This window comes from Papio anubis, chromosome 2, assembly GCF_008728515.1.
Source record: "Papio anubis isolate 15944 chromosome 2, Panubis1.0, whole genome shotgun sequence".
NCBI classification, from domain to species: Eukaryota; Metazoa; Chordata; class Mammalia; order Primates; family Cercopithecidae; genus Papio; species Papio anubis.
Window position 1 is genome coordinate 51,720,403 of NC_044977.1, and position 18,166 is coordinate 51,738,568.

The 18,166-nt window shown below is 58.2% G+C and overlaps 1 protein-coding gene across 9 annotated transcripts in view; it reads left to right on the top strand.

Annotated features, from left to right (window-relative positions):
• The window catches only part of IQSEC1 (IQ motif and Sec7 domain ArfGEF 1), a 176,827-nt gene that overhangs the window by 134,621 nt on the left and 24,040 nt on the right, over positions 1 to 18,166 (top strand). For all 9 annotated transcript variants that reach the window (XM_003894065.4, XM_009200179.4, XM_009200180.4 and 6 more), the window contains 3 exons: positions 2,191 to 3,440; positions 14,026 to 14,187; positions 16,762 to 16,884. In XM_003894065.4, coding sequence (XP_003894114.2) covers positions 2,191 to 3,440; positions 14,026 to 14,187; positions 16,762 to 16,884 — 1,535 coding nt within the window. The remainder of the gene's footprint in view (positions 1 to 2,190; positions 3,441 to 14,025; positions 14,188 to 16,761; positions 16,885 to 18,166) is intronic.

An 18,166-nucleotide genomic window follows, 5' to 3' on the forward strand; every position in this document is an offset into this window, starting at 1 on the left:
TCCATGTGTGGGGACCCTTGGGGGAAGAACTGTCAGGGGCTCTGGTGAACAAACGCAGAGCCCATTGCTGCCTTCCTGAAGTCCCTTCGCCCCCAATACACACAGATTTGGGCAGGAGGTCTCAGGAAAACAGGGTGGCTGCCTGGTCTGCGAGGTCCGGACCCAGCAGGCGAGAAGGCCCTCCGGGGAGCTCTAGGCCTGAGCTGGAGGTCCTGGTGCTTGTGCTGCCCACAAAGTAGAGTGAGGGAAGAAAGGCTTCCCAGATCCCAGCCTCAGGTCTCTTATCGGCCCCACGGGCTTTCTAAGCTCCACTCACAACCCAAAAAATGGAAACTTTCTGCTTACAGTTGTGGAAGTGAGGTCATTTCTTGGATGGCGTTCAGTAACAGGGCGAGAGAGAAAACAGACTCTGGCCTGGGATTGGAAAAGTCATTTTGATCTGCTCCCCTCAAGCCCCCGCAGCTCTTCTCCTCCACCCAGCCTGCTGGGACCACCCAAAGCCAGGCAGCACGCATGGTCCTGCAAGGCCTCATGTGGCTCTGAGCCAGTCTCCCTGGTGCAGGCCGCAGCCTTCGATTTGTTGGATGTCTGTTTGGCATTGTTTCAGTTCTGCGCCTGCGGCTGCCTGCTCTCCTTGACAGACCCCTCGCTCCTCGAGTGCAAGGACCTCCATGCCTCCCATTCCACCTCCAGGTGTGACGTGATGCCCAGCATGTCGTGGGCATCTGGGACCATACAGGCAGGTGCAGCGCTTTGCCTGGTTCCTAGCCCCACATCACATGCCCACGCCACCCCAGCACCCCAAGAGGCCTGGCTTGGCGGAGAAGCCAATTCCTTATCTTGGCCGCAGGAATGTGTTCATTGTCCACTCAGGAGCAAGGTGCAGGGAGCGGCCCTCAGGGCCCTCCTTGGTCACGGGTGCCTCAGAAATTCAGGAGGTCTGCGTGTCCCACTGGAGCACCCGGGGTTCACCCCATCCCCTCCCTGCATGTAGCCCAGCCCTCACAGGAATGAGCTGTGCAGCCCAGACGAGCCATTAGGAATGGCGGTGCTCATGAGGGAAAGCCAGCTCCGGAGCCTGGAGGCCTCTTGAGTATGTGTTGAGTCTCTTCTCTGGGCCACAATTTGCCCATCTGTAGAGCAAGGGAGCTTGGGGGCTTTACAAACTGTAAATCCCTTCCCAGAATGCAGCTGAGTGTCTTTCCGGCCCAGCTACCCCTGTGCTTGGCATGTGCCAGCCCTTGGCCTCTGTCTGCGGGGTTCACCAAAGTCATAGGTCCCAGCACTATGCCATTTAATAGACGAGGAAACCGAGGAAGTGCATGGGCTCAGGGCTTATTCTGGGTCACCCAGCTACCAAGCAGCATAGCCCAGATTAGAACTCAGGCACCTGTCCTCGAAGCCTGCTTCTCAGTGCAGCAGACCCCACAGGTCTCCCTGAAACTCAGTGATGCCTCTGGCCACAAGAGCTGCCTGGTTGGTGCTATGGAAAGAAAATGAGTCCAGAAGCCTGTGGGCCTTGCTGGAATCTTTAGCCTGTCTCTTGACCTGTGCATACTTCTTCCAGGGTCTCCAAATGGGTTTCATTAGATGGCATACCTCAAAAATGCGTCAGGGCCAGGGGCTTCTGTGACCCAAGATACTGGGGACACTCAGCATAGTGTATCTCACTGCCTTTTAAAGTTTCTTGAGGCCCTGCCTCGTGGATCACCTGAGGTCAGGAGTTCAAAACCAGCCTGGCCAACATGGTGAAACTCCATCTCTACTAAAAATACAAAAATTAGCTGGGCGTGGTGGTGGGTGTCTGTAATCCCAGCTACTCAGGAGGTTGAGGCAGGAGGATCGTCTGAACCCAAGAGGCAGAGGTTGCAGTGAACTGAGATCATGCCATTGCACTCCAGCCTGGGTGACAGAGCGAGACTCTGTCTCAAAAACAAAAAAAACCCAAAAAAACGGGTCTGAGAGGAAAAACATGGTTGCACTCATTTTAACTTGATGCTTCTCTATCCAATTTGACCTTGGGACTCATATTTTGCATAAGCCCACCAGCATCCCTCAGCAGTTGCTTTGACCAACTTTGGGACCTTCCCAGGTTGCACAGCTGCTTGGCTAGGAAGTGGGAAGGAGTTTGGTAGATGTCTCACTGTGCCCACATGCAGGGCTGTTCTCATTCTCCTCTCCCACCCCCAGGTGGAGATGCTAGAACGAAAGTATGGGGGGCGCCTGGTAACCCGCCATGCGGCCCGCACCATCCAGACGGCGTTTCGCCAGTACCAGATGAACAAGAACTTCGAGCGCTTGCGCAGCTCCATGTCAGAGAACCGCATGTCGCGCCGGATCGTGCTGTCCAACATGAGGATGCAGTTCTCCTTTGAGGGGCCTGAGAAAGTGCACAGCTCCTACTTCGAGGGGAAGCAGGTCTCAGTGACTAACGACGGCTCCCAGCTGGGAGCTCTGGTGCCCCCTGAGTGTGGTGACCTCAGCGAGCCAACTACCCTCAAGTCTCCGGCCCCCTCTAGCGACTTTGCGGACGCCATCACTGAGCTGGAGGACGCCTTCTCTAGGCAAGTGAAATCACTGGCCGAGTCCATCGACGATGCCCTCAACTGCCGCAGCCTGCACACTGAGGAGGCACCGGCCCTGGATGCGGCGCGGGCCCGGGACACTGAGCCCCAGACAGCCCTGCACAGCATGGACCACCGCAAACTGGACGAGATGACGGCCTCGTACAGCGATGTCACCCTGTACATTGATGAGGAGGAGCTGTCTCCCCCTCTGCCCCTCTCGCAGGCAGGGGACCGGCCGTCCAGCACTGAGTCGGACCTGCGGCTGCGGGCTGGGGGCGCAGCCCCAGACTACTGGGCCCTGGCCCACAAAGAGGACAAGGCCGACACGGACACGAGCTGCCGGAGCACGCCGTCGCTGGAGCGGCAGGAGCAGCGGCTGCGAGTGGAGCATCTCCCGCTGCTCACCATCGAGCCACCCAGCGACAGCTCCGTGGACCTCAGTGACCGCTCGGAGCGGGGCTCGCTCAAAAGGCAGAGCGCCTATGAGCGCAGCCTCGGTGGGCAGCAGGGCAGCCCCAAGCATGGTCCCCACAGCGGCCCCCCGAAGAGCCTCCCCCGGGAGGAGCCTGAGTTGCGGCCCCGGCCCCCCAGGCCCCTAGACAGCCACTTGGCCATCAATGGCTCGGCCAACCGGCAGAGCAAGTCTGAGTCAGACTACTCAGACGGCGACAATGACAGCATCAACAGCACATCCAACTCCAACGACACCATCAACTGCAGCTCCGAGTCATCGTCCCGTGACAGCCTGCGGGAGCAGACACTCAGCAAGCAGACCTACCACAAGGAGGCCCGCAACAGCTGGGACTCGCCCGCCTTTAGCAATGATGTCATCCGCAAGAGGCACTACCGCATCGGCCTGAACCTCTTCAACAAGTGAGTACCATTGGTGACCCTGCAGGGTGGGCAGTCGTGGCTTGCTGGGCCTCGGCAGGTGGGCGTGGCTGGATCCTTCCAAGCACAGAGCTTGAGGTCCAGCGTGGCCTGTGAGCGTAGGAAGCTGCCGGGCAAGGTCGGTGGCTAGGATACTGCCAAGCTGTGCACTGAGGATCCAGCCCTTCCTGGAGCTGCTGTTTGGGACAGCAACACACACAGGCTGAGCAGGGGCAGAATGGAAGCTTTCTGTGCTGAAGCAACTTGAGTCCCAGGCACTTCCATCCCATCACTCCTGAGTCCACCATAGCAAGTGGGGTATGTTGGGCCATGCCCTGTCCAGCTTTGGATGTCAGGCTTAGGGGTGATGTGGGACACAAAGGACTTTGAGCCGGGGTATGACTGGTTGTGTCATTGGGGGGCAGGGGCAGACAGATGAGACCCAGGGCTATGTCTTGTAGGGGATGCAGGCCAGACCTGGGACCATGTCTGGGGGTAGGAGTGCTCAGGGGCAGTTGGCCAGACCCAGAACCGTGTCCTGGAGGGAAGGAACTCAGACGCAGACCAGACCCAGGGCTGTGTCTGGGGGTCTTGGGGAGCTGCATAAGTTGGGTTCATGGAGTGACTGCTCCCCAAAGGGGTCCTGGAAAGGTGCCATCGACCATCCTGACAGCAGATCCAAGGAGCGATGGGTATTTAAAGCAGACTATTCTTAGCACAGCCAAAAATAGCAAGAGGAAGGGGAGGAGAGCTGAGCACTTGGCCTGGGTAATGTGCAGGCTCCTGTCCAACCTGAGATTTCTCGTTATTTCCACTCCCTGGGCCACTGGGATTTGGCCTCGTCAGATGCTGGCCTGGGACCAACTCCCCTGGGCTGGTGGTTCCTGACACACATCCGGGGAGCCAGGGGCAGACAACAGTTTTCCCAGAAGGTCAAACTAGGGTGGTGAATGGCGCAGTGGGACCTGGCCATCTCAAAGCCAGTGCCGAGCTGGCTCCCTGTTCTGTCTGCCCCCTGTTCTCTCTACTCCTAAACTGGGGGATAGCCATTCCTGGGACACATGGAAGCACTATCTTGGGGTGTCAGAGAGGTCTGTCTCAGGAAGAGCCTCTGGGGAATGGTGCATTCACTTGGGGCCAGCCAGTGGCAATGGCTTACTGGTTTGCTCAGCTAAGAACTAAGAGCCTTGGACATCTCACACCTACCAGGATGCTGTCTTCTGTGCCTCCCATCTGCCTGTGGCTTGCTGCAGAGTACGGCTGCTCTCACTGCTGCACAGGCCACGGCCGGAGCAATGCACTGGACAGGGGAGGGTTGCGTCCTACTGGCCCACCTAACACGGTCCCTGAAGTCTGTCCCCACTGCTCCTGGGCACAGCCCAGCTCCAGGATCATCTCTCAACCCAGGACCATGTCCCCTAGAGGGGAGGCTGGGATAACCAGGGGCCCCTGCAGAGTGGACAAGTGGAGACCAGCAGTGGGGAGACAGGAAACCAGCCAGCTTTGGTCTGTGTAGATTTTTTCTTATTCAGTTAACTTTTAATTCTCTGTGTAGCACGTGAATACATTCTTCACAGAAAATGCTTGTCTTGCAGCTCAGGATAATATCCTCTTGGACTCAGCATGTTGCAGTCTCTCCTTCCAGATTTTTTTCCTGTGCGTTTGTGTGCACTCCTGGGAACTCTAGACAGCCATGGTTAAGAACACAGCTTGGGGCCCGGCTGTCTGGCTTTAAATCCTGGCTGTCCCCCATCCTATCTCTATATCCTTGGGCAGCAAAGCCCCCCGTCCCACAGTGGCCGCATCTGTGAAATGGGCTGATGCCAGGGGCACCCTCCTCCCAGGGCGGTGAGGGTGAAGCGTTGGTCTGTGTGAAGTGCTGAGAGCAGGACGTGGCACAGGATAGGGCCTTACTATGTATTAGCTGCTACTGTTGGATCCTTGCTGACATCAGTCGGGGCCTGGGACTGTGACATTGTCTTATGAGGGTATCGCTGGGCTCTGCACACAGGCTGCCTTGCGCCTATGTGCTGCTGAGTGTAGTCCCCACCGTGGCTATAGGTTATTTGGCCAGTTGCTTCTAGCTTTTCACAACTAGCACTAGTGTGACGGTGGTTGTGATCCTTACACACCCGCCTGGGAGGCCCCTTGATCAGATGGCTGGAAGTGGAATTGCTGGGTCTTGGCACGTTTTTAATTGAAGTAGGAACTGCCCTTTCCCTCCCCTTTCTCTGGCCTTGCACCTGTGTACCACCTCCACTTCTCTCCCTGCGGGGTGGTATGTCCCGGCCTTTGCCCGGCCTCCAGCACAGCTCTCAGTTTCCACCCCTTCCCAGCAATGAAGCAGTGAGCATTCCTGGCACAGGCCTCTGTCTGGAGGGATGCCCCCTTAAAGGGAATCATGTACCAAAGTCGGAGAGCCAGCAGCAGGCGGGGAGGAAGAACAGAAACGAAGCCTGAGAAAGTGGTGTGGGTTGGCGGTGAGGGCATCCCCGGGGCTGCCGAGGTCTACCAGGCATCCAGATGTTCCTCTGGGCATCTGCCGCTTACTCTCACCCGGCCCAGCTGACAGCCACACAGCTGATCTGGCTGGCGGTGCTGTGGGAGGGTGGGGGTGCAGGAGCCAGAGGCAGGAGGATTTCAGCCCTGGCTCTGCCACCTATCAGCTGCAGGACCTGGGGCGACTCCCTGAACTCTCTGAGTCTCACTGCCTGCACCTGGAAAATGTTTGTGCAGTGGATGGCAGCTGTTGTGGTCAGCGAGAGCTTCTGTGTCCAGAGTGAGTGCCAAGGGAAGGGAGCTTCCAGGGCTGGGCTTTAGGAAGACCCAAACAGGCATTTTGATGGACCAAGCAGTCAAATAACGAGATTGGCTAATCCTTCCATGTGCTGACGGTGCGCCAGGCGCATTTCCCAGGGCCTGTCGTGCGCTAATGCACGTTCCCCTGTGCAGTGGGTGAGCTGAGTCTCACACAGTTGGTAGGCGACTAGGGATGTCACACCCTGGCCACTTGGCTCCTGAACACATCCTCTTAAAATCCATGGTGTAGGAACTGCTACCACAGGTGTAGCCCTGGACTCCCTACCTCCACACTGGGTGACAGATATGTAAACTGGGTCCAGGAGGCAGAGCCACACCATTTGTGGGAGGCCACACAGCCCTGCAGCACATGGAGCTGGGGCAGGTGCCCAGCAGGGACCTCACTGAGTCTATCACCTCTGCATTGGAACCCCACCCCAGCGTCTCCTGCTCCTATACCTGGTACACGCCCTCAGGGGTACATGCCTGGCTATGTCCACTTCCTCTCTGTCACATTCCTCTCTGGAATGAGCCCAGGTGACTATGTCACAGGTGAGCCACCCCAGACCTCTCCCGCCTCTGCAAGAGCATCCTTGGCCCCAGAGCTGCTTCATGACGACACGGGCACCCTCAAAAAGGAGTGAGAAGCTTGTCTCTGAGGAACATGTATGCAGGGCCTGGGTGGCCACCTGGTGTTACAGTGTGGTTGGACTACTTGGCTAGGAGCTTTTTCCAGGGGCCCCTGAGGCCCTTCCAGCACAGGGCCCTGTACCTGGAGGCAGCCCCCTTTTGTGGACCTGGCCTCCCCTACACTCGGTGCCCAGCCCCTGGGGCCCAGCAGCCTCGGGTCCCATCCACCTGCTGGAGCTACTGCAGGAGGGAGGCAGGGGATGCTGTCGCTGGGATCCTGCAGGTAGCGTGACTGTTTCACCCTTCCAGCACACCCACAGGGGGCCATTCCCCTCCACCTATGGGAACAGGGCTCAGAGAGTGCCCCTGATCTGCATGCTCTAGCTCTGTGCTCCTTGTGTTTAACGTGTCTGCTGTCATTGATAAAAATAGCAGTGAGCAGAGCCGGCCTGTGCAGAGCCTGGACCAAGTGCCAGGCCCCATGCCAAACACCTTCCGCCTATTGTCTCACTGAATCCCCACAGCCATCCTGGGAAGCGTAGGTGCAGGCAGCCAGGCTGAGAGCCCAGGCCCAAGCTCAAGGCCACACACCAGAAGTGCTGGGCCCAGAGCATGTGTGGTGCTGCTCTCGTAGCCTGTGGTGCTGATGTTGTAAAGGATGGGCTCTCTTAGGAGCACTTTGAGCTGGGTCTTTGGAGGTTGGGACCCCCCTACCCTAGACACGGGCCACTGTGGCCTGTGGCCCTTGATGCTAACCACAGCCCAGGATCCTGAGCTCTGGCCTGGGTGTGAGATGGCTGGTGCTGAGCCTCAGAGAAGACAGTGCCAAGGGAAACTCTGCAGGGGGTGCCTGCCACACTTCAGAGGGTGATTCTCATGCCTTCTCTCTGGGATCGATACCAGGGAAGCCACTTGAGTTCATGCTACCAGAAAGTGCGGTGTAAAAGTAAGAGCTGGATGGAGCAGGCAGCCTCCGGAGGTGGCGAGCTTGCTGGCCCGGGCAGTGTGGGAAAGGCTGGAAGTGGCACCTCTCTGCAGGACCCTGGGGGGACTCGAGTCTGGGTTGCTGCATTGGAAGGGCATTTCCAGGTATGCAGGGACTCTCCGAATGCTGAGTTTGGTGAGTCTGTCCTCACCCCCACAAGCAGTTACCAGGTGGACTGAGACCTCTGACCACGGAGATCCTCGGGCACTCCAAACCCTGCGTTGGGCTCTGCGTTAATCATGGCCTTCTCTGTTTCATGTGACAGAAACTCTATCAAACTGGGTTAAGCAAAGAGGCTTTACTGGTTTATGGACCTGAAAAGTCCCGGGTATTTCTTGGCTCTATCTGCCTCAGGGTTGGCCCTGCCCCTTGCCAGATCCTCCCTGACCCAGGACAGGAGGGCCATCCAAGGACCCCAGGCCTGTAGTCTAATCTCAAGGCAACCCCAGTAGGAGGAAGAGAGATTATCCTCCCCTCGTCAGCTCCTTCTGGCTCTCGTGCTTCTCCCTGAACCACTTACTTGGGCAAGCAGGATGTAGGGCTCTGACTGGCCTGGAGCAGAGAGTAGAATCTGCCCACTGGGTCTTAGGGCCTGAGCTGGAGGGTACGCTGGGAAACCTGGAGGCTGAAGCTAGGTGCTTGGGCATCCATCCACTTCCACATCTCGTAGGCATCCTGAACAGTTAAAAAGGACTGGAGCCAGGCACAGTGGCACATCCCTGTGGTCCCAGCTGCTTGAGAGGCTGAGGCAAGAGGATCACTTGAAACTAGGAGTTTGAGGCCAGTCTAGGCAACATAGTGAAACCCATGTCTTAGAGAGAGAGAACCCTTTTCTGGATCCTGCACACCCCTGCTGGGAAAATATCAGGGTAAGCACTCAGTGCTTGGCTTCAGCAGGTACGTGTTCCCCACATGCAATCCACAGCCTTGCAGCAGCTCTTCCTCAGAGCCTCACACAGCTCTCTCGCCCCACCAGCAGCTCAGCTTGCAGCTGAAAGACGATGAGAAATGTGTGTGCAGGAAGTGACTGGTGCGGTCTGTGCTCACCTGTCATACTTGAATCTGAATCAGCATCTGATGTGAGGAAAAGCTGGCTCAGCCAGCTTTAGAGGAGGCAGCTAAGGCCAGACCTGGGAGCACACAGCAGGGATGGAGTCAGAACCCTCCGACAACACTGCCTGCTGGGGCATTTTAGGGGGCAGCAGGGCCAGGGGTACACAGGTGGGTCAGGTATAGATGGTGAGAATGTTACAGGCAGCACCTGTTAATGCTGGATCCTTACAGGGTGGAACCAAGAAGAGCTAAAGAAAGAGTAACGGGTGTACACAGAGGGACTGTGGGGATGGGTGACTGCAGAGTTGGACAGAGTGGATTTTCAGCAGCAGGAAGGGCATCCGGAGGGTAGAGGGAATTTTTAAGGACTTCTGGGGCAGAAGCATGGATTATAAGTTGCGGCACCCTTCATCTTGCTGGAGCCAGTTTTTTGACCCTTCTGTGCCCCCATTTTGTTACCTGTCAAGGTTTTTGCATTGGCCGTTCCCTCCACCAGGGACCTGCCCAGGCTCAATGCCATCTCGTCAGGGCGGGCTTTCCTGCCCGTCCTTCTGCCCCTTCCAGCTGAAGTCAATGCCATCCCAGCTTTCTGTGGCATCACCCTGGGTGGGTTCTTCCAGCCCAGGCCTCTTCTTCCAGCTGTGAAGCCTGAAATGGTTTCTGAGGCCTGAGGCATGGTGCTTTACGAGTACGAACTCATGGATTCTTCACAGTAACTCTGTCGTGTGAACTGTTGTCATCCCCATTTTACAGAGAGAGAGAGAGGCTAAGTTACTCACCCTGGGTCGCCCAGCCAGAAGTGGAGCTGAGACCGAAGTACGGGCTTCTTGGCTCTCCCAGCCATGCCCCTGATGCTTGTGCTGTAGCATATTCCTGGACTTTATCTACTTCTGTATCCCTCTCTAACTAGAAAGCGTGTTTTTTGAGGATGGGGACCATAACTGTGCTAGCATAGCACCTGGCCAGGGTAGGTACTTGATAAATGTTTGTGGAATGAATGAAGGAGGTGGGTGTCCATAGGGGACCGCACAGCTTCCCCCTTGAAGTGACACAGACCCCTCAGCTCACAGTTCAGTCGCTGAAGCATGTCCTGCAGCCCTCTCCCCAGGGCAGGCGGGAAAGTAAAGTCCTGCTGCAAGAGGAGGCGGTGGGGGTCCGAGGCCACACCAACGGCCCACGTTTGGCCTGTGTGATGCTTGGCAGACCTCGTGGAGCTCTGTGAGGTGGGGTGCAAGTAGATGGAGAACTCACCACCCAGCAGGGCCACCAAGGACAGATTGGGGAAGGAAGGGCTTCATTACACAGGCTAGGAGTAGGGGAGGGTAGCAAGGTCTAGATAGCAGGGGATTCCCACCAGTAAATGCCCAGTGCCCCGGCCATCTGCTGTCAGGGAGGCTGTTGAGGACCTGTCCCTCCTGTAGGGAGCTTTGGGGGGACTCCCAGCCCCACCCTGGAGCTGGCCCTGGCTGTCCAGCTGCAGCTCCTCCCCAGTTCCCCACAGGTGAGTGGCGAGCTCCTCATCACTGGCCCAGGCCCCTTCACTGAGCATCCTCACTTCTGCCATATCGCCCTTGAGGCCTGCTGGGTGGAATCCATGCCCTGCACTAGGTTCAGGCTAAAAGCTGATGCCATCCTGGACTCACTGCTCCTTGTCCTTCTTGTTCCTACCCCCACTGTCCCCACCTCGGCCACCTCCCACCCAGATCCATCAGCAAATATCGACACCTCTGCCCTCAGACTGTGTCCTCGACCCAGTCCCCTCCCACCTCTGCTGTAGCATGGCCGGGTGCCCACAGGAGCCCCCCTCACTCAGCTGCCAGCTGGGCCCTGGCCCGCGATCTCCTCAGCATGGCATCGCCCATGTGGACTTAGGACCCCCATCACCACCCTCTTCACAGCATGCCGGGGCTTCTCAGCCCACTCGAGAGAAAGCCAGACCCCTCTCCATGGCCTGCAGCACAGTGTGGTCTGCCTGCCGGCCCACTGCCCCCTTTGCCTTCCCCCGGGGTCCCTGTGCTTAACCCTGGAATAGCCTCTCCGATTTCCCCACCCACCTCAGGGCCTTTGTCCCCACTGTCACGTCTTCCCAGAAAATTGCCTGATCCCTCAGTCTCTGTCCCCTGCCCCCTGCCCCCTGTCCAGACTAGGCCTCTCAGCTGTACCCACAGGGGCCCATGACTTACTCCCAGCCAGTGTTCACCAAGAGGTGCCTGGCCCAGCAGACACATGGTGCTCACCTAATCCTGAAGAGCTCGCATGCCCACTTCCCACAGTGCCTTCCCCTCTTCCCTTTGTGCTCTGAGCACCTCCAGGGCCAAGGAGCCTTGTCCTGGAAGTCCCTGGATGTGGCATATCGACACCAGAGGGTGGATGGAGGCAAAAAAAAAAGAGCAGCTGCTGCCCGGGGAAGTGACAAGGCGGGACCCAGCTGGGCCTGGACCTGGTCACTACAGCAGTGGCCTGGAGGGACCAGACAGCCTGGGTGGAGTCAGAGCATGCACCTGTGTGGGGAAGGGACCAGGCAGCAGGGTGTGGGGATAGCCCAGCCCAGCTCCCGCAGTCACTGCAATGGGGGCCAGGGAGCAAAGGCCCAGGGATGCCAGAAGGTCTGATTTTTCAGAAGCCAGAAATCCAGATTTTTTGTGCACTCTTCCAGTTTTTAAATACTGGCAACTAGCTGGAATTCTTTTTGTTAACAGTGTGTGGGCCAAAGAAAACCCAACTGTAGGTGAGCCATGGCAACCCCTCACCTGGAAGCTGAGGGAGGGAGAGAAGGGTGTGGGCTGGGGCTGGCATGGAGCAGGATGGTGAGGACCCAGAATCTGCTCTGGCCGTGGCTGTAGAGGCCTGGGGCATTGGAGCAGTTCTTGGTTGGAGACCCCCGAAGCATAGCGAGGCATGTGATCTTGTGAACAGTGAAACGCTGGTCCTTCCGTCCTGGGTCCCTGGGACAGGTAGGAACGGGGCCACTCCATTACCACTTCTGTGCCAGGACCAAGCTAGCTAGTGGTTGCTCCCTGCCACACTCCTGGGGACAAGCTTATGGGTGTGGCCATCCTAGGGTAAAAATAGCAGGGTCACCTTGCAGCCAGGAGGCTTCCTTTCACTTGCACGTGGAAATACAGTGTCCACAGGGCACTGTTGTCAGCCAGGAGCTGTGCGGTTATGGGGCGGGTGAACACCGGCTTTCATCTCCATTCCCCCAACCCTGGGGACAGAAGAATGCGGACCTCTACCTGCTGGGGCAAGGGGTCAGGCCCGGCCCCCCAGTTAGGGGATGACCTGGCCGATTATGCCCCAGCACGGGTTCTGGGTGTGCCATGAGGCAAAGAGGCCCAAGCCACACTGGACCCCTCATGGACTCTTGAGGAAACACATGTCCCTGTGTCCCCAGCCACTTGACAGCTGTCGGTGACTCTGAGGACTTGGGCTAAGGGGACATGGAGCCAGTCTGGCCTGATGGCTCCATACAGCTCCCAGAGTGACCTGGCGAACTCCATGGAGAACACCCATCCTGTGGGGTCACATGTGTGGCCATCTTCAAAGCCCTCTCACACCAGCCTGTTTTTTTGTTGTTGTTGTTGTGGTTTTTGTTTTTTTTGAGACAGAGTCTTGCTCTGTCGCCTGGGCTGGAGTGCAGTGGTACAATCTCAGCTCACTGTAACTTATGCCTCCCGAGTTCAAATGATTCTCCTGCCTCAGCCTCCTGAGTAGCTGAGATTACAGGCGTGAGCCACTACGCCTGGCTAATTTTGGATTTTTAGTAGAGATGGGATTTCACCATGTTGGCCAGGCTGGTCTGGAACTCCCGACCTCAGGTGATCCACCTGCTTCAGCTTCCCAAAGTGCTGGAATTACAGGTGTGAGCCACCACGCCTGGCCCAATCTCTCTCCTTTGACCACCAGGACCACCCTGCCAGGTCAGCCAAGCAAGAGACCTACCACAAGATGGGCAGGACATCTGAGGCCCTAAGGGAGAAGGGGCCTGCCAGGGCTCACACGGCCGGAGTGCCGCAGGGAGGCAGGGCCTGCTCCCAGGGTTGGTGTGAGCAGCAGGGTCAGTGCCGTGTCCCCACAGCCTGCCTGGCCCTACAGACACCTGGCCAGGTGTAGACCAGGAGTGCTCTGGCCTGGCGCTAGGCCCCATCAGCCCATGACACACGTGCACCATGCACATCCCTGCCCTGGCCTGGTTCTGCACACACCTTGGGCACCGAGAGGCTTGAACCAGTGGAATGATCCATGCTCTGGGGGTCCGGTCTCCAGTGGACACACTCAGCCCTGCAGGGCCAGCCCTGCCACTGGCACTGTGACCTCCAGCTAGAAACGCTGCCTCTCTGCACCTTCATCATTACTGAGTGAGTCATTGCAGGCATCTGACTACTTCCTCAGTGTTTACAACAGGGGAAGCCAGGACCCCTGAAAGGTCGTATGGCTGTCAGGCTCCCGAGTCTGGGCTCCTGAGCACCGCAGGTAACCAGAGTGCTGACCTCCCGGAGTGGGAATTGAATGAATTAGTGTGCACAGGGCGCCTCAACAGCGGCGGCACAGAGCAATTGCTCCCCGCAGGTGCTGTGGTTGCTGTTCTTTATTACCCATTGGCAGACAGAGGGTTCCAGTCTGCTCAGAAGAGCAGCCTGGCACGGCGGCTTTCACGCTGAGGGGAGCAGAGATTTGGGCCGGACAGGGAACCTGGTTCTGAAGGCGTGTGCGGGCGTTTGGGGCCAGTACCGGGCAGCCGAGAAGGGGCTGCAGGCAGGGCAGGGGACTGATGGTCCATCTCCAGCACTCACAGAAGCACCCCTGCAGCCAGCCCAGCCCATTCTTTGTACAAGGTCTGGGCGAGTCTAGGTGAAGGCGTTTGTACCAGGTCCCCCACATTTGGGTTTGGGACAGGGCAGGATGCCTGGAGCCCAGGGTCTTCCGGTGCCAGCCTGGGCTCTTGAGTTCCCACCCAGGCAGGAGATGGAACTAGAGACCCCTGAATGCCTACAGGGATGAGGGCCGGTGCAGGTGGGCAGGGAGGGAGAATGTCAACTGTCCACTGAGCGGAGATCCCCTCCAGGTGCCTGGCTGGCAGCCGGGCAGCTGGGGCTGAGTGTGCCTCTCATCCTACCCCAGGAAGCCTGAGAAGGGAGTCCAGTACCTCATCGAGCGTGGCTTTGTGCCCGACACGCCCGTCGGGGTGGCCCACTTCCTGCTGCAGCGCAAGGGCCTCAGCCGGCAGATGATCGGCGAGTTCCTGGGCAACCGGCAGAAGCAGTTCAACCGCGACGTGCTCGAGTGAGTTCTGTGGCGGGGGTGGGACTTGATTCCACACGCGCCGTCACGCACCCTGTTTTACGCATGGGCACACACAGGGTCAGCCCCACCCTACTTGCCGGGACATGTGCTGGGCACCCCCTTCTCTCTTTCTAACTCCTAGACACACACATGCAGATACCCCACATCTGTACAGCATGCAGGTGGGCACCTGCCCTCCAACGCACCATCCCTCATGTGGACCCCGCTGCCTGTCCACCCACCTTCTTTCAGGTACCCTCGGCCCCTCCTCCCCTCTGTCCCTAAGCACGGTTTATCCAACCTGGCACCAAGCATCACAGCCCTCAGTGACCCACGTTCCTGCAGCCTCTCATGGCAGGGCTGGCAGGAGCAGGCAGCTGGAGGTCAGGGCACCTCCTGCATGGACTGCATGCCCTGTCTGCTCCTGACTTGCCCCTGGGGAGAGTGGTCGGGAGCTGGATCAAGTGACCTGCCTCCCTGTGGGTGGCCCGTGCCACACTCTGCCACTGCCTTATTCTTCTGGCTGGGATATTTGGGCTGTGTGTCCTACCCCCACCTCCTGATTCCACAGCTCCCCCCAGCTTAGAGAGCTGGTGAGCACAACATTCTCAGCTACTTGAAAGCCTTCTGAAAAATGGGTTCCCAACTCCCTGAGCCAGAAGGGTGGGCCAGGAAGAGCATTCAGAGCAGGGTGAAGTGTTGGCCATCCAGAGGCAGTCCCTTCTAGCCGCCCAGCCCTGCCCATGTGCAGCCGAGGGGACCAGCGAGGGCTGGGGAGCAGGTGCCTGGGAACAGCAGCCCCTGGAGCACAAGGCCTCACGTTCCCTGGGGCTGGCCAGTGCGCCTGCGGTCTCTGCTGCTTCCCTAGGAGGCAGCGGGTGCCGTCACCCCTTTTGTCTCATGGGTGGGGAAACCAAGGCTCAGAGTGGGAGGGGCTGGCCTGGGCACACACTCCCACATACACGGACTTACACACACAGGCACTCATGTAGTCCCGCCCCACACCCAGGAGGCTAAATGTGGCCAGCACGTGGCAGGCACCAGCAGAATGTCTGTGTCCTTGGTCGGCCAAGCATGCACAGGCCAGGCATCTTTCTCCCTGCTCAGCACCTGGAGAAGCCTGCTGTATTGTTAGGGTGGCTACTGCCCTCTCCCCTCTTTGAAGCAAGCATGAGGAAAGGTCCGAGGATGAACTCCTTGGTGAATGCCCAGCTCCAGCCCCCATCCCCTGCAGCCATTCCCCGCTCCAAACCGGTTCCTGGTCCTTAGGAAATCCGCATATTGTTCTCCTCATTCAGAAAATAGCAGTGGCCTCAGGAAGTGGCTGGCTCCCCCGGGCCACCACACCAGGCATCTGCAGGGCCGCTGCTCCTGCTGCTCAGCAAATCCTCCTGCCTGCTCCCTGCTTGCCCTCTCCCCACTGCTCTGAAGCCACCTCCAAGGCTGTTGCCCCAGGAGGCCTTGAGCGCTCAGAGGAGGGTGGGAGCAGCTGCATCGCCCCATGTGGGGATGGCCCTGCGAGAGGGGTCAGGCCCTGTGTGGCCAGGCCTCTGCCCCATGGGAGTGACTGCAGCGTCATTAGGGAGCTAGGCCAGAAGCTGGAGCCTGCCCCAGGGCTCCTGGTGCAGACCCCATCTTCTCTGTTCCAGGGTCACCATAGGAGGGACTGGAAGGGTGTGCCAGGGGCAGAGCCATGGGAAGAATGTAGAGACCATTCATCAGCCGCCCCTCCAGGCACTCCCCCGCAGATGAGGGTGCATGGCCCTTTCAAGTCCCTGGAAAAGCACCTGCAAAACCCAGCCCACCACCCCGATACTCTCCCCACAAGGGCTTATTCTGAAAGTCAACACCCTGGGCACCCTTTCTTCACTGTGAAAATGGCAGTGAACTCCCCGACCCCATGCAGAAGGAGAAGAGACTCACCGTAGCATCCACTGTGTGCCTGGTGAGGACTATGCTTAAAAATGCTTGTCTCGGCCGGGCGTGGTGGCTCACACCTGTAATCCCAGCACTTTGGGAGGCCAAGGCAGGCAGATCATGAGGTCAGGAGATTGAGACCATCCTGGCTAACACGGTGAAACCCCATCTCTATAAAAATACAAAAAATTAGCCGGGCAAGGTGGTGGGCGCCTGTAGTCCCAGCTACTGGGGAGGCTGAGGCAGGAGAATGGCGTGAACCTGGGAGGCGGAGCTTGCAGTGAGCCGAGATCGCGCCACTGCACTCCAGCCTGGGCGACGAACGAGATTCCGTCTCATAAAAAAAAAAATTGCTTGTCTCTTGGGAAGGGCTTTGATCCAGATAACCATATGCTCTGCCCCGCTGGGAAAACTGCCCACATAAATATAGGCACACACGCTTCCCTACAGTTCCAGGGGCTTCACAGCTCCCCAGAAGCCTGGATGTCTTTTTGCTGCATTCTGAGGGCTCTTAGCTGATTGGTTGGAGTCCAGCAGGGGCCCTCCCTACCAGGAGGCAGCCCATTCCCTGGGCTCCAGGCACCACCACCTGGGTGTGGGCTGGGCGTGTCACACCTGCAAGGGGTGCTCATGCGGGGCTGTCTGTCTCTATTCCAGCTGTGTGGTGGATGAGATGGACTTCTCTACCATGGAGCTGGACGAGGCCCTCAGGAAATTCCAGGCGCACATCCGTGTCCAAGGGGAGGCTCAGAAAGTGGAGCGGCTCATCGAGGCATTCAGGTGGGGCCCAGGCTGGCTGGGGGTACTGCATCGGGGGAGGATGGTGTCCCCAGCTTCAGGGCCCGAAGATGGACCAAAGACTGCATCCCCACCATCCCTAGACAGGGCCAGGTGTCCCTGAATGTTGCTTTGGGGGTGACCGTAGTGGCCCAGTCTACATTCCAGGCACTGTGTCGGGCTCCTTTCAGCCATTGTGAGGTGGTGGGGGTGGAGGAGACTGTACCAATTATTCTGATTGTGAAGATGAGGAAACTGAAGTTGAAAGAGGTTATGATTGCGACTGCTAGGATTCTATCTGTTCAAATCGGGATTCTGAATGCTCTTCTTCCAATTCCCCTCAAACTCTGCATTCATCCACAAGTCCATCTATCTAGTCATTCATTTGCTCATTCACGAGGAGCGGCGCAGTGACTCACAGCACTAGCCAGACAGCCAGACGCCTGGTTCAGTCACTGACTCCACCACTTACTGGCTGTGTGGCCCTGTGCTGGTTTCTTAACTTCTCTGTGCCTCATTTCTTCACCTGTGAAGTTGAATAACAATAGCACATATCCTACAAAGGGGTGCAAGGATGAACCGACACAGGACATGTGGGCACACTTAGCCCAGTTCCTGACACAACAGTGAGCTCGAGGTCACTACACAGTCATCCATTCTGGGATCACGTGCAGACTGGCTGTGTAGGAGCCTGCATGTTCGATGCTGGGTGTGGGCAGCACAGGTCAGCTGCTGACCCAGCCCTCTGGGCTCTGCACTGGTGGTGGGGCCAGGAGGATTGAGGACACAGAGTGAGGACAACCCCAGGGCCCTGGCAGGAGGCAGCATGCACCCGCTTCTTTCCAGGATGGCTTCCTGGAGGGGAGGGCACTAAGCTGGGCTCCTGAGCCTCAGTCCAGGTACTTTGCCTGGCTCCTCTACTCCTCTACTCTGTCCCTGCCTCTTGTCACCTGCCCCTCCACGAGGTCAACAGTGGAGGGGCCCCTGGAGTGGCAGTGGGAGCGGCAAGCGGGCGGATTCCAAGGCAGGGGGGTGTTCTTGTCCACAGCTGTTGAACCTGAGGCCCTTCAGTAGCCCTGGCTGAGACAAGGCGGGGTGTTTCTCCCTCTGAGCTGGTGTGGAGGTGGCCCGGGCTGCTTTCTCCTCAGGGTCCCGGAGGGCAGGCCTGACACCCACTGTGACGTCCCCATTGCAGGCAGCAGGAAGAGGGGCCCAGCCTTACAGGCACTCACATCACATCTGTTCACATCCCATGGGCCGAACGTGGTGGTGTGGCTACCCTGAG